This window comes from Rhodnius prolixus, unplaced genomic scaffold (assembly GCF_049639745.1).
Source record: "Rhodnius prolixus isolate KJV_2025 unplaced genomic scaffold, Rpr scaffold_6, whole genome shotgun sequence".
NCBI lineage: Eukaryota > Metazoa > Arthropoda > Insecta > Hemiptera > Reduviidae > Rhodnius > Rhodnius prolixus.
Window position 1 is genome coordinate 8,701,552 of NW_027411634.1, and position 13,492 is coordinate 8,715,043.

General features: G+C 34.1%; 2 protein-coding genes and 1 long non-coding RNA gene across 4 annotated transcripts in view; 1 reads left to right on the forward strand and 2 right to left on the reverse strand.

Annotated features, from left to right (window-relative positions):
• LOC141461286 (uncharacterized) overlaps positions 1 to 13,492 on the reverse strand; it is a 359,837-nt gene that overhangs the window by 199,216 nt on the left and 147,129 nt on the right. The gene's annotated exons all lie outside the window — the stretch shown is intronic.
• Positions 5,416 to 8,125, forward strand: LOC141461287 (uncharacterized). Its single transcript, XM_074142198.1, has 2 exons — positions 5,416 to 5,647; positions 6,407 to 8,125. The coding sequence occupies exons 1-2, from the start codon at positions 5,590 to 5,592 to the stop codon at positions 7,885 to 7,887; spliced, it is 1,539 nt and encodes a 512-aa protein (XP_073998299.1). The 5' UTR covers positions 5,416 to 5,589; the 3' UTR covers positions 7,888 to 8,125.
• Positions 7,929 to 13,492, reverse strand: part of LOC141461292 (uncharacterized) — a 34,936-nt gene continuing 29,372 nt past the window's right edge. Inside the window, exon 2 of the long non-coding RNA XR_012462728.1 lies at positions 7,929 to 12,302. This is a non-coding gene — a long non-coding RNA (uncharacterized lncRNA). The remainder of the gene's footprint in view (positions 12,303 to 13,492) is intronic.

A 13,492-nucleotide genomic window follows, 5' to 3' on the forward strand; every position in this document is an offset into this window, starting at 1 on the left:
TTTTCAGTGCACTCCCGATGTGACCAGTGTTCTTTTCTTACTGGCAGCCATGTCCATCATCAGAGAGTCAGCTGTAAGAGGTTTTAAGGATGAGAAAATCCATGGATGGGCAGGCTGTTCGAGATGAATCTGCGATCCTCTCGTGGAACTTCAAAGTGCTGACCACTAAGCTGATCCACATGTTGTATCTTTAATTTTAATTTATTAAAAATGCAAAGTCCCTTATTTATTTCATTACTTTGTTTTCTATCTTGTTTAGAACAACGAATCAAGTCTCTTTTTGTTGGTCTCTTCACTTCCATGTCGTTTTAGGGCTGATGTGTGTTAGTATAAATTGCAATTCGATGGGGAAAATGCAGGCACTTCAAGCTTGTACAAGCCGCGCACTGAAAGTGGAAATGAATGATTGCAAGAAGAATCTAACCGCATTCTGGAGGCAGCACTTATAAGAGAAAGAGAGGAGCATATGAGTGGCTAAATGGGGGCAGTAATGTGTGAGAGAGAGACAGATGCTGCAATGTTTTACTACGATAATATGAACAAACTGCCGCCTCTGGTGGCCGACCCATAACCCTTTTCGCTTCTCCTTGCGGTCTCTCACTAACATGGTTGCAGTAAAATGGCTTATCATGGCCAAAACAGCCTCCCATTATATACCCCCTCCCCCTTTCATTGTGTTGCTGAAGCCTGAAGCGTTTCTGTTTTGGATGCTCGCTTTCGGTGAATGTTTGCTGTTGAAACTGTGAAACAGAGTGTGCGTGTGTGTTAGACGCATTCTAGCTTAAAATGTTTCGTTTGTTTTAATGCATGACGTACATAAATTAGCTTCTTTTTTTTTTTTTCTGTCACATCACAAAGTTGGTAGGATATGGTGACGTATTTAAACAACTCTGGATAGTTAGTCAGTAGGAGATAGATTTTTTCTTCTTTGTTATTGGTATCCAGAAATGGAGCTTACCTTCTAACTTAGTCAGTTTATGGATCATGTAACATAATTTCAAGAGATGATTTATAGGTTTTTTCTCTTAAATTAAAGGCGCAAAATATCTTTACATATCTAAAGATCATTCGAATCCGGAGATTTCTCCAGTTTCTCCAGTTCTCTGCCCGTTTCCGAATATTGTTGTCTCGTTTCGGACAGTGGAGTTGTTTTAACTATTAGTGAATGAAGTACTTTGCCTGGACTTTTTTTTTTTTACCTCAATTTTATTTTTAGTTAGATTCAGATTTGTAAATTAATCTAAAGCTTTGTCTTATTATAAAGGGATGGATGCAACTTAATTTTAAACGAAACCTAATTAAAAATCAATTCTATTAAAAGCATTATATCTTCCTTTACTTTTCCTTTAGCACAGGTTTGATTTGTATATTTTTATCAACTATTTTATTTTATGTTGCATGAGAATACATACCTATATGCTATTTATTTAAAAACGTCTTCATTTTATTAAACAAAAAAAAAATGTATAATGCTGAAATTAGAATAGAAATAGAAAAAGTTTTGTTAGCTTGGTGGATTAGAGTTGGTGAAATTCTATCCTTTTCCCCTAGGATAAGGAAAAGGAAACTCTTTTTTGATCGGCTGGAATATCAGATTCCTGAGGGAAGTTTTCTGTAATTAGGTTAGAAACAGATAAGGAAGTGGCGGTAGGTAGGACAGGAGATTATGATTACAGAAAAGAGAGTAAGGGAGTTAGACTTGTCCTTAGAGGGGATGGCGAGGAAAGCTTTGGAAAAGGCGAACAGTTCTGCAGGCGAGGGGGAAAGTCTTCTTGGCTAATTGTCAAAGCAGTTTTCACTAAAGAGGCCCCTTCATCGTTTCAACGCTTTTCACCTTCATCCACTTTTCATCATCACCAGGTTTTTCTTCAAAGAATTTCCTTTTCCAATACACTTTCCCAGTAATACCTCCGACTATCTTTCTAGTCTACAGAGGAGGAGGGAAGCATTTTCTTTCTTTCTTTCGTCGTTACCTTAGCTGTCCGGGACTAAACTCTCCTTTTTCAAGACAGGACAAGATTGAATGAGAAGAGTTTTACGAATGAACGGCCTAAGGAAGGGTTATTTCCTTTGGGAACAGGAAGACAAACGGGAATATCTCTTGCGTTTCATTTTCTGGTCAAGATCAGCTTTTAAATAGATCTTCAAGGTAATACTTAGAAAACTGTGCAGAGGAAATCTCTTATCTAAGTTAACAGCTGGTTTGAATGCTTAATCCAGCATTTTTCATTCAGAATTTTTGAAAGAAAAAGTTTTAAATATTTCATAAATAATTCAGCTGTTTCAGCCGAAAATAATGGTCTACACCAGTTCAGTTCATTTCTTCTTTTTTTTTTATTAATAATCAGCTGCTTACTTAAACTATGACTTAACTAACTCTTAACTATGACATACACTTATCGCGAAAAGGGTTATTGAAACGGACATCGCGCTCACGCGGTATTTAAGATATGATACTGTGTCTAGATCGTCTTCAAATAATGTCGCACCATTTATAAGTCCCAGAATACTTACTTGACTGTAGAGTCACAAGAGCGACTTTAAAAGATGCTAAATTATTTAATAATTTTTTATATAAATAAAGCGAACATTTCCTTTTCATAATACTTGAGTCAAATTTAGTGCAAAGAGATTCTAATAGCGAATGAAAGAGTGGCCTCTTCCAACAAATGGTACTCTTAAGTTTAGTGGAGACACTAAAAGTTGATAATGAGAGAATTGTAGGAAGTAAACAAGAGGAAAAAAGAGAACAAATAAGAGGAAAAGTGCTTTTCACAGCGCCATACCATCAAGTTTTATAAAAAGTGACATGCTGGAGAAGAAAAATGTGGAAAAGAATGAAGCATAATGAAAATAAAATCCGCACTCTTTCTCCCGGGAAAACAGAATTTATTGTCCCTTTAAGTTATTTGGAGTGAACAATTCTCTCTTTTCCTTTTAGTACTGGGTACACTACATTATTCTTCTACTTCTAATTCATCAATTTCTTTTGGTAATCATTTTCTGCAGTTGTAAAAGTGGGGTTCAAGATTTCAAGGGACCAGATTTTTTAAAAATTGTTTTCCCAAAAAATACAACTTTTAAGACCTTTGATCTATAAAAGGTGATTAAAAATAAGTAAATAAATGAATGATCTTTATTTCTCTATTTGTTTGTAAAAATGAAATCTAAGAATTCTTTTGAGAAAGTTGTGACAAATTGTATTTTATACTTAAGCACCGCTACAAAATTTGAGAAATTAGATATTCAATTGGTCTATAACCAGAACTATCTTTTAAACTATTAACTTTTGTTTTTTTAAATCATTTAGCCGGAAAATTATGTATTTAGGAAAGCTGTGAAGTTTAGATTTTTCTTAATAGGGTCATTTCTTTATATTTTAGGTTTTCGCGACAATAAGCCATCAAAACTGTTTTGTAAGAATGTTCCATTATCCTTAAATATTCACTACAAACCAAAAGTCTTAAAGCGATAGATTCATTTGATGTAAAGGGATACTTTTAATGAATCTCTTTTGTGCTTTAAATGTGCATTATTTCTTTTATTTATTAACTAGGACAAGTGGCTGGTCATGTTCCCCAAGGCAAGGTATCCTTAGAGGCTTCTAATCAAAAGATCTGAAAAGAAAAAGCCTCCTCCTTTTACAAGGTTCATAACTTTTCCTTGTACTTTTTAAGATATCCTCTCCTCTGGTCCCAATGTGACCAATATTTCATAACGCAGAATAATCTGACTCTCAGAGTATAAGAATCGAATTCCTCTTCTACTGTTTGCAGTCTAAACAGGGGGATGACTCCCTCAATGGCGATCTGACCTGATCTTAATAAGGGCAGATTAAGTCGGAATGGGTCCGGGTCAAGACTGTGACGAGCTACTATCAGCAACTAGAAGATAGAGGGAAGAACGCATGCTCATATATATGTAATGGTTGTTTCATTCTTTTCCGCAATTGTTGCTAAGTCTACCCAGATTATAACTGTAACTTTTTAATCTATTTGTTCAGAAATAACCGTCCCTAACTCAGTAGCTTTTTATTAAACTGAATTAAATTAACTTTGTTTTACTAGAAAATGAAACGACAAAAATGAACAAAGAATTTTTGTTTTTGCCTTATTTGTTGCCATATATGTTTTTAGTTATTACCTAACATAGTTTTTTTTTCAATCTACTTAAAATCTTATTACAAATTCTGAAGCTGTCACAAGGGATAAATGTTCTTGATGTCAACCTGTCAGTCAAAAAAAAGGTAAACTGACTTGGGTTGTTTAACTTTGTTTCATTATAAAAAATATAAGGAGAATTTCTTCTCTACCTTTTCAAATATGGAATAGTTTCCTTTTTAATCTTCTAGAAATTGTTTACAGACTTAGTATTGTTTGTCAAAAACGAATGTTCTACGCTAAACTAAAATATTAAAAGTAAAAAAACAAGGATAGAATACTTACAAATTTATATCGTATTAAAAGATTTAGATTGAGATGCTCTTAATAAAATAAACGAAATCCACTGCAGCCCAATATATGTAAGTATTGAACTACACTTAGCGTAACTAAATGTTCTGTCTGCAAAATGTGTGTTTGTTCGCCTATGACAGAATATGACTTCAAGAATGAAGGCAAGCCTTTAATGCCTCTACATCTTCTTTATATTTCATTAATTTTGGTACTTCGTGAATTAATTTCGTAACACGATATATGTTCGGAAATCGCGTCCACACTTTTAAATTAAAAGATTCATAATTTAATCTAAACTGAAGGTTAATAGAAATCCAATGAAATGAATACGTGGGAATACAGGCCGGTAGGAAGTACAAATTATAAAGCTGCTAGACCAAAATATCACTGTGAACGATAAAAACCATTCTTAAAATAGCTATTTGTGAAGTTTGCAGCCTTCCGTTCAAGCTGAAAGATTTGGCGATACAAAAGGAGCTTTACGAAGCACCCGATGATCAGAAACAAACATGTTTCTACTGCCTTCCAGAGTTCTTGGAGGGTTAAAGTTATTTGACCAATTGATGCAGTAAATTCAATACTTCATTTCCATACATAATTCCTAAATTGAAAATTCTATTTCAATAAGAAATATTTAAACACGAGAAACCTTTAAAAACTTGGAACTGGTTAAGAATGGACACGCGACCTGCATATAGTTTCATTAAATTCAAGAGGTTGCACATATCTGGAAGCACTTCAGGTCTCTCGTGTGAGCTGATATTGAGTGCGGCCGAGATACCAGCAGGAATGAAAAGATCCCTGAAAATTCGATATTAAATCGCCAGTAAATTCAAAATTAAAAAGAAAACCAATGACAATGAAGGTTGAACGGTTGGTGTTTTTTGTGAAAATTGCTTGAAGGATAAATACTTAAAAAATTAAAAATTAAAAAAAACATGTGTCGAAATTAAGCACATGTAAAAGTTTTAAAATTAAGAAGTTAATGGTAGGTTTCCTTTTTCGTATTTTTCTTTTATTCTAAACAAAAAACTGGTTAAATGAAGCTAATAGGTTTCCAATGTTAATATTTATTGATTTTTAATGATTTTCCAGTAGCGTTTAGTAAAAAAAAACGTCCATGAAAACTAAATAAATGTTTATCAGTTTATGTACAAAATTTTGCCAAGTTATGTTACTATTCCATTGTACAAGTAAGTAATGATCATTTGATTTGCTAGTTTTTACTTAAACTGTTTTTTTTTTTTCCACTTGCGTGTATATATTTTGCAACTTATACCAAAAAATAAAAGGGACGATAGGAATAGGGACGAAAGTGCAAATATGTAACTAGATAGCCATAAAATGCAAACCCATTTGTGCATCCACCAGACATGAATGGAGTGATCGAAGACCATCTAGTGATGGAAACCATTAAAATCGTCTTTTTGGCAATCACCCGAAAAGATCAGCAATTTGTCTGATCTTGTAGTAACTTGTGGCCATTAAGTCTAGGATGAGGATTTGATGGAAATGTTCAGGTGGACTTGTGAATCAGAGGGTTGACATTGGACTGTCTACATAAGAGTGGAGTTTTATGTAACGAGTTTTTAGAAACGTTTTAGAATATTTAGATGAAGCTGCATTGTGTGATTGGAGTCGTAGAAGGGAGCGTTAACTATTGTTATCAGGATTTTAGACTATGGTTTGAAGTGAGTTGATGTACGATTTTTTGGCGCTTCCGTAGAGTTGTATTCCGTACGTCCATATTGGGGCAAGTAGGGCGATGTATAGTTTTCTTTTGTTCGTCAGGGTCAGTTTAGAACGTTTGTCGAGTAGTCTTTTTAACATCTTATATCTCAAATTTAGTTGTTCTCTTCCAAAGCGTGTCAGTGCAGATTTCAATTTTCCCTTTGTAGCAAATAAAATAAAGTAAAAAATTTTAACTCCAACTTATACTTTTTATCTTACAGCGTCTTATCCAGAATATGACGATGAAGAAGGAATTTTAGATATGGATGATCTTATGAAAATAAGATATAGACCAGTAAAAAGATATATAAGACCCTATGAAGAGATAAACCCAAAATATTTTGATGTTAAAGATGGTGCTAATAACAATTACTCCGAAGAAACCGATTCACTTTCTACCATAGATTTAGGCAAAGGATTGTTGCTTAAAAATACTGATGATCTTTCGCAAAAGGATTCACGCAGAACTAAAAATGATCTTAAATTAAAAGAATTGGAAGATGTAATATTACATCCTCTTTGGTTGACCCTACCAGATCAACGTCTGAAAAAAAGTAAAGCGGTGGATACAAACAGAAGGCATTTAACCGATTTGGAAAGAATTCGTCGATTACAAGAAACAATTAAAGATAATTTGTACAAAACGGATAGATATAAAAAATTTTGGGGTAAATCGAATGAAGCTGATGATTTAACAGTAAAAGATAAGAACGATGTAAAAAACCCTAATGAATTTGGTGATTTTGAATATGAAAATCAGTTGGTACTGAGATCTTTAAATGATTTCTATTTAAGACTGTTGAACTCCCTGGTAGAGGTGGTGCCAAGTTTGAAAATTGAAGATCCATTCTTTACTGATGAAAATCTGAACCAAATGAAACCTTATTTTAAAAATTTCCAACACTTGGAAGGTACAACCACGCCAGCTAGTTTCCAGAGAAACACTTTGGGAGACTATATTGAAAAAAAGGTGGAAAACTTAAAAAAGGAACCATCAAAGTACAATTTCCCGGAGTTTGGAGCATTATCAAACATTCTACAAAATTTTCCATTGATAGTAACGAACATTTCGGATAAAGATGATAGAATACTGAGTCTGGATAAAATGGCATCTAAACCAACTTTATTTGAAATTAATGATGAAAAACTTCCTAAACATTCGCTAAATGAAAACAATTTTCTTCAATTTATACCGCAAATAAAGTATAGCTTCGATGTAGACAAGAATGCGACGACCATAGCTCGGAATAAGAATTCAACAACGACAAAGATGTGGTACTACAGTAACTACTACACAGAAACCCCAGTTATGAAGTTGGAGACAACTACAAAACCTATAGAAAATGCCACCACAGAATCTTTGGCTCAGTGGCCATTAGAAAACATCAAATTTTATAAAAATATACCAAACTTACGCCATCTATTACGCAGTAGTGATATGAGGGGACGTATTGAATGGGAAAATACGGATGAAAATGAAAACGCTGTAGCAGCGAATACCAGACAAGAATTAAGAACTACCGAAGGTATTAAAGTACGAGCTGATGGACCGCAATGGTTCAAAACTCCACTGAAAAGTAATTTAGAATCTATTTTCAACAATGCCGATCGAAATAATAATCATATTTCGAAATGCAGGGGAAAGTTATGTAATTTGATAAAAAATAATTATAATTTGGCAAATAGGAAATACATTTTGTAAAACAATCAGGGCAAATCAATTCAATTGTTGATTGATTGAAGCTTCAACAGAAAGATGACAAAGAATAAGATGTGGAAAGTTCAGTTAAGACATAGCATTTAATGTTTGATCTGTTTGTCTTACATCTGTGTCTAACAACTTAAGAAGGAACGTCATCCTTCCCGAGAGTAAAACTCTTGTCAAAGGCAGAAAGCTTAAGAGGGACTAATAAGAAATAAAATTGCATTATCTTATCTTATTCTTGCATTATTTATTTAATTAAACATTGCTACATTTACATACACTTGGTTTGTTTAAATAGAAGATGATATTTATATTAACTAGCAAATGCAGTAATTCGAGCATTCCATAGGTTTTAACTTCTTGCTTTTCAAAATAGATCGATCCTAAGTGTACAATCTAGCACTGGTCTAAATATAAACTATCAAATGAAAGGACTGCAGCATTCCAGTAAAATTAGGACACTATTTCCACTTTTTGCAATGGTTTTTGCTTCTGGTTTCTCAAAGTAGATCGACCCAACATGTACAATCTAGCGTTGGCCTTAATATTAACTACCAAATGCAGAAACAGCAGTATGCAGTGAAATTAGGACACTATTTCCACTTTTTCCATAGGATTGTACTCATTGTTTTTCAAAATAGATCGGCCCAACATGTACAATCTAGCGTTGGCCTTAATATTAACTACCAAATGCAGAAACAGCAGTATGCAGTGAAATTAGGACACTATTTCCACTTTTTCCATAGGTTTGTACTCATTGTTTTTCAAAATAGATCGGCCCAACATGTACAATCTAGCGTTGGCCTTAATATTAACTACCAAATGCAGAAACAGCAGTATGCAGTGAAATTAGGACACTATTTCCACTTTTTGCAATGGTTTCTACTTCTGGGTTCTCAAAATAGATCGACCAAACATGTACAATCTAGCGTTGGCCTTAATATTAACTACCAAATGCAGAAACAGCAGTATGCAGTGAAATTAGGACACTATTTCCACTTTTTCCATAGGATTGTACTCATTGTTTTTCAAAATAGATCGGCCCAACATGTACAATCTAGCGTTGGCCTTAATATTAACTACCAAATGCAGAAACAGCAGTATGCAGTGAAATTAGGACACTATTTCCACTTTTTGCAATGGTTTCTACTTCTGGGTTCTCAAAATAGATCGACCAAACATGTACAATCTAGCGTTGGCCTTAATATTAACTACCAAATGCAGAAACAGCAGTATGCAGTGAAATTAGGACACTATTTCTACTTTTTCCATAGGTTTGTACTCATTGTTTTTCAAAATAGATCGGCCCAACATGTACAATCTAGCGTTGGTCTTAATATTAACTACCAAATGCAGAAACAGCAGTATGCAGTGAAATTAGGACACTATTTCCACTTTTTCCATAGGTTTGTACTCATTGTTTTTCAAAATAGATCGACCAAACATGTACAATCTAGCGTTGGCCTTAATATTAACTACCATATGCAGAAACAGCAGTATGCAGTGAAATTAGGACACTATTTCCACTTTTTCCATAGGTTTGTACTCATTGTTTTTCAAAATAGATCGACCAAACATGTACAATCTAGCGTTGGCCTTAATATTAACTACCAAATGCAGAAACAGCTGTATGCAGTGAAATTAGGACACTATTTCCACTTTTTCCATAGGTTTGTACTTCTTGTTTTTCAAAATCGATCGGCCCAACATGTACAATCTATTACTGGTCTAAATATCAATTATTAAATGAAAGGACTGCAGCATTCCAGTGAAATTAGGACACTATTTCCACATTTTGCAATGGTTTTTGCTTCTGGTTTCTCAAAGTAGATCGACCCAACAAGTACAATCTAGCATTGTTCTTAAATCATCCAGCTTTTGGTCAGTTTAAAGCTCACCAATCCTGCATTACCACTGTGCGCTTGTTGTAACTACTTTCAGCTTAGAAAGCACATCATTTGGATACTCCACGATTGTTTCAACTGTTAGCGTTCAAATTATTAGATAATTTCAGCTCTTTTAATTAAACGCATTTCTTCATTTCTCTTAATCTCACCTTCATGAAGAACTTGTTACCTGTTCCTATTCTGTTAAATAACTACTAACTAGAGAAAACAATGGATGCTAAAGCTACCAATGTAATGTTAGTTGTGACGAACCAGGTAAGTGCAACAAGGAAATGTTTTAAACTAAATAGTCTTTGTTTTCTATGTAGTGTAAGTTTAAATCTAATGACCGACCAGAATCTCTCGTATTTTTTTTTTGTTTTAAATAACCTTCATAAACTGTAAACAAAGCAAAAACATTTTTGTAGATTCTGAGGATCCATCAATAATGTTTATAAAAAAAATTATATTAAACAACGGGAACGGAAACGCCCATTTATGTGAGGAAACAGCAGAAAAGATGGTAGTAAGAAGGGAGTGACGTGTGTCTGGAGGTAATGTGGGGAGAGAGAGTAGCAAGACGAGATTTTATGGGGTCCATTAGTGAGAGGCTGGAACCTTCATCTTTAATGTAGGTAGTGGTCAGGACTTCCATATACTTTCAAGTCTGAACTAAGTCCTTAGGATATGATGGGCATTCTTCTGATTGAAACCATAGCACGGTGAGGAAAGGAATACTATCTCTATGATTGTATTTATCTTAGTGGACACACTCTTATTTTTATTTTTTTTTTTTTGCCAACTATTAGCTGAGAGAGTATTAATCCGAAGAAAAGTTTTCTTGAAAAGACATTTGTCTGAAGCTTTGGTCAAGAAGAGCGGAATCCAGATGAATACAAGTATACATTATTATTGGCCGTCACTGGGGAGAGAAACCAAACGTAATCTAAAGCTCCTTTGCGCAGCTATCAAAGAATAACAACTAGGATAAGATCGACCTAGGATAAGAGTTTGGTCACAGGCTTGAGTCACCCAAGAGCTTTTAAGATCGAGCAACTTGAATTGAGCCTTAACTCCTCCACTGCCAGCCTATTCCCAGGCAGATCTTAAACCTAACCTCCTCACACCATAGAGACCATTCGTCCTAACCTGGATGGGTGTTTTCTGCTACTGAAAATAGCATCGTGTGCAAGCCCCATTGTGTGGAGGTTATCCTCTTAAATATCCAATTCTCAGTGTGTAAGAGATCAACCAAGAGTCTGAGGAAGGCCCGTAAAACCGCCCGTAAGCAACACACAATCGACCCCGGCCCTGTGGACAACCATCAGAACTTATTCATGAGTATAAACGGTGGTAAAGCCGACATTCATCTGTCAAAACAGCAACAGCCGTTCGGGACCGACGAGGAGGGAGTAGGACTCCCATTTTGGCACGCCTTTACACCTCCTCGATACCCCATAAATATCAAATATTAGTTCAATTTAGATGACTGAGTAGCATTCGCTAACTTACTTGGCGAGACAAAGATTCATGTTAATTTAAATAAATAGAAAGTTTCGAGAGTGTATCTTTTCTCTTGAGCGGCGCAACTTTTTTTATGGCAGGTAGTTTATAAGAAAAGATTTTACAGAAGTTATATCTCTGCAGAATACTGTTACACGATGATTAAGTTTTTATTCCACCTCATCAAAATACTCATTTCTTTTAATTTTAATATTTTCTCATAATAACATAAAAGATTACAAGGTTAGTAGTGAGTAATAGTTTTCTTTTTTGTCAAACTGATGACGGTGTTTGGTGGTAATTTAAGGGCTGCAAACTCTCATACCCCACTCTGTGAAAAAGGACATTTCCCTTGCTAATTGCAGCCCCATCATCATCATCACCATCATCATGCAATCTTTCTCTTTAGTTATACACAGGGCCTACTACCACGCTCCCTGCGCACAGGCAGGTTATTAATACAAAGCTTGCTCTATATTAATGATTTCAAAAATGGTTTTCTTCATTTAATAACTGCTCACCTTTTCCTCACCTTTGTCCTTCCCCTTTGACCCCTTTGTTTTGGCCCCTTAATATTCTCTTTCTCTCATTCTGCTTTTCTTTACTGTATTCATTATAGTGCCTTGTTTTAGAAGCACAATACTCCAGAGGGACAAACAGTTAAAAAGATGTATAACAGTAATATTTTATATTATTACAAAACAATGAAAATTTTTTTGTAAAACATGTTTTCATTGCGGTTATATTTAATTAGTTTTCTGAAAAAATTGTTCTACTGCTGTAAAATAAATAAATATTTAAGGCAAATAAAGATCTAATTTCTTTTGCTCGTTATATTACAAGTATCTTACCTGTCAATTAATAAACTATTATTTATTTAATTAATTTTAAAGAATACAAAATTTTTAATGAGTTTCTACTTACATATGGTTGTATTAAATTAATTTGACCAAACGCACTGGATAATTAAACAATCAGGTGGCAGCAACAATTATTTTTAACGAATCTTTATCTTCTACTTACCTGAAACAGACAGAAATATAATATTATTAATTTATATTAATTGCAAAAAACGCAACAACAAAAATTTAATTAAAATTCCACTATTTTACTATGAAAATAATTAAGTTTTGGATTGATTAATTGTTGATACTCTAATAAGCATTATTTCTTAATAATAATATGAAATTATTAGTTGATTTGCGAGCAAGTTATTGTAATGGAATGTATGAAAATGGTTAGAAAGAGAAAACATTTTAAGGAGATTAGATATTAGTGCTAAGAAGGGCTTAAGCTTAAGACAACGAAATAAGACACTAATTAAATCAGTACTTAAGCTTAGTTTTTCAAGAAAATATATTTTAAGAGCGGACAGTATTCTATTTTTGTTCCATTCGGCCAAGTTCCAATTTTTCATCATCTAAATTCAATTTTGCTGCTTCAAGTATTAACCGTTCATTGCGCACACTACATATTAGTCTTTCATACTTCTGATCTATACTTCAGATGCTGTAGGCTCTTGCTGCTACTTATTATCCAGACAACCCAGCGATATTATTTAACAAGGATCGGTTGATTTTAAAACCGCATCAAAACACAATTTAGCTTGCCCATTTAGTTTAATGCAAAAGAGAAAAATATATTTTTTTTTGAGACAAGATAAGGTTCAAGTATCGCGAACAGGTTTTTTTTGATACTGGAACTAGTTTTATTAATTCTGTGTTTCATCATTTAGGATAGAGATTATTTTAATGGAAGATTTGTAGGTAAGAAGCAGTGAAGCAAGCTCCAGCACAGGTTCCTTACTTTTATAAGCAGGTTCTAATTACCTCTAAATTGATATAACGTTGAAACTATTGACGCCTTCAAGGGCCATCATGGTACAGCTTTTCTCTCCTTTTTTGTTGGCCAAAGAGGACTAAGGTGATCTTGCTTTTTAAAAATAAATAAATATGGAGGAGAAATAGCCTGGCATATTATGTTATTCCGTCTTTGGAGGAGATCTAGACGGTATAGGGAATGTGTGTGTATGCCAAAGTTTGCCTGTGAGTTCGCTGAACAGGATAGACGTTAACAGTAATTACAATTTGAGGTTGTTTACGCAAGGTTTTAGTAATAGACTGTCAGTGCAAATTGTTGAGCTAGTTGTTAAGCCAAGATGTCCGCCAAATGACTTGTTATCCACGAGGATAACAAGCCAATCGTAGGCATAT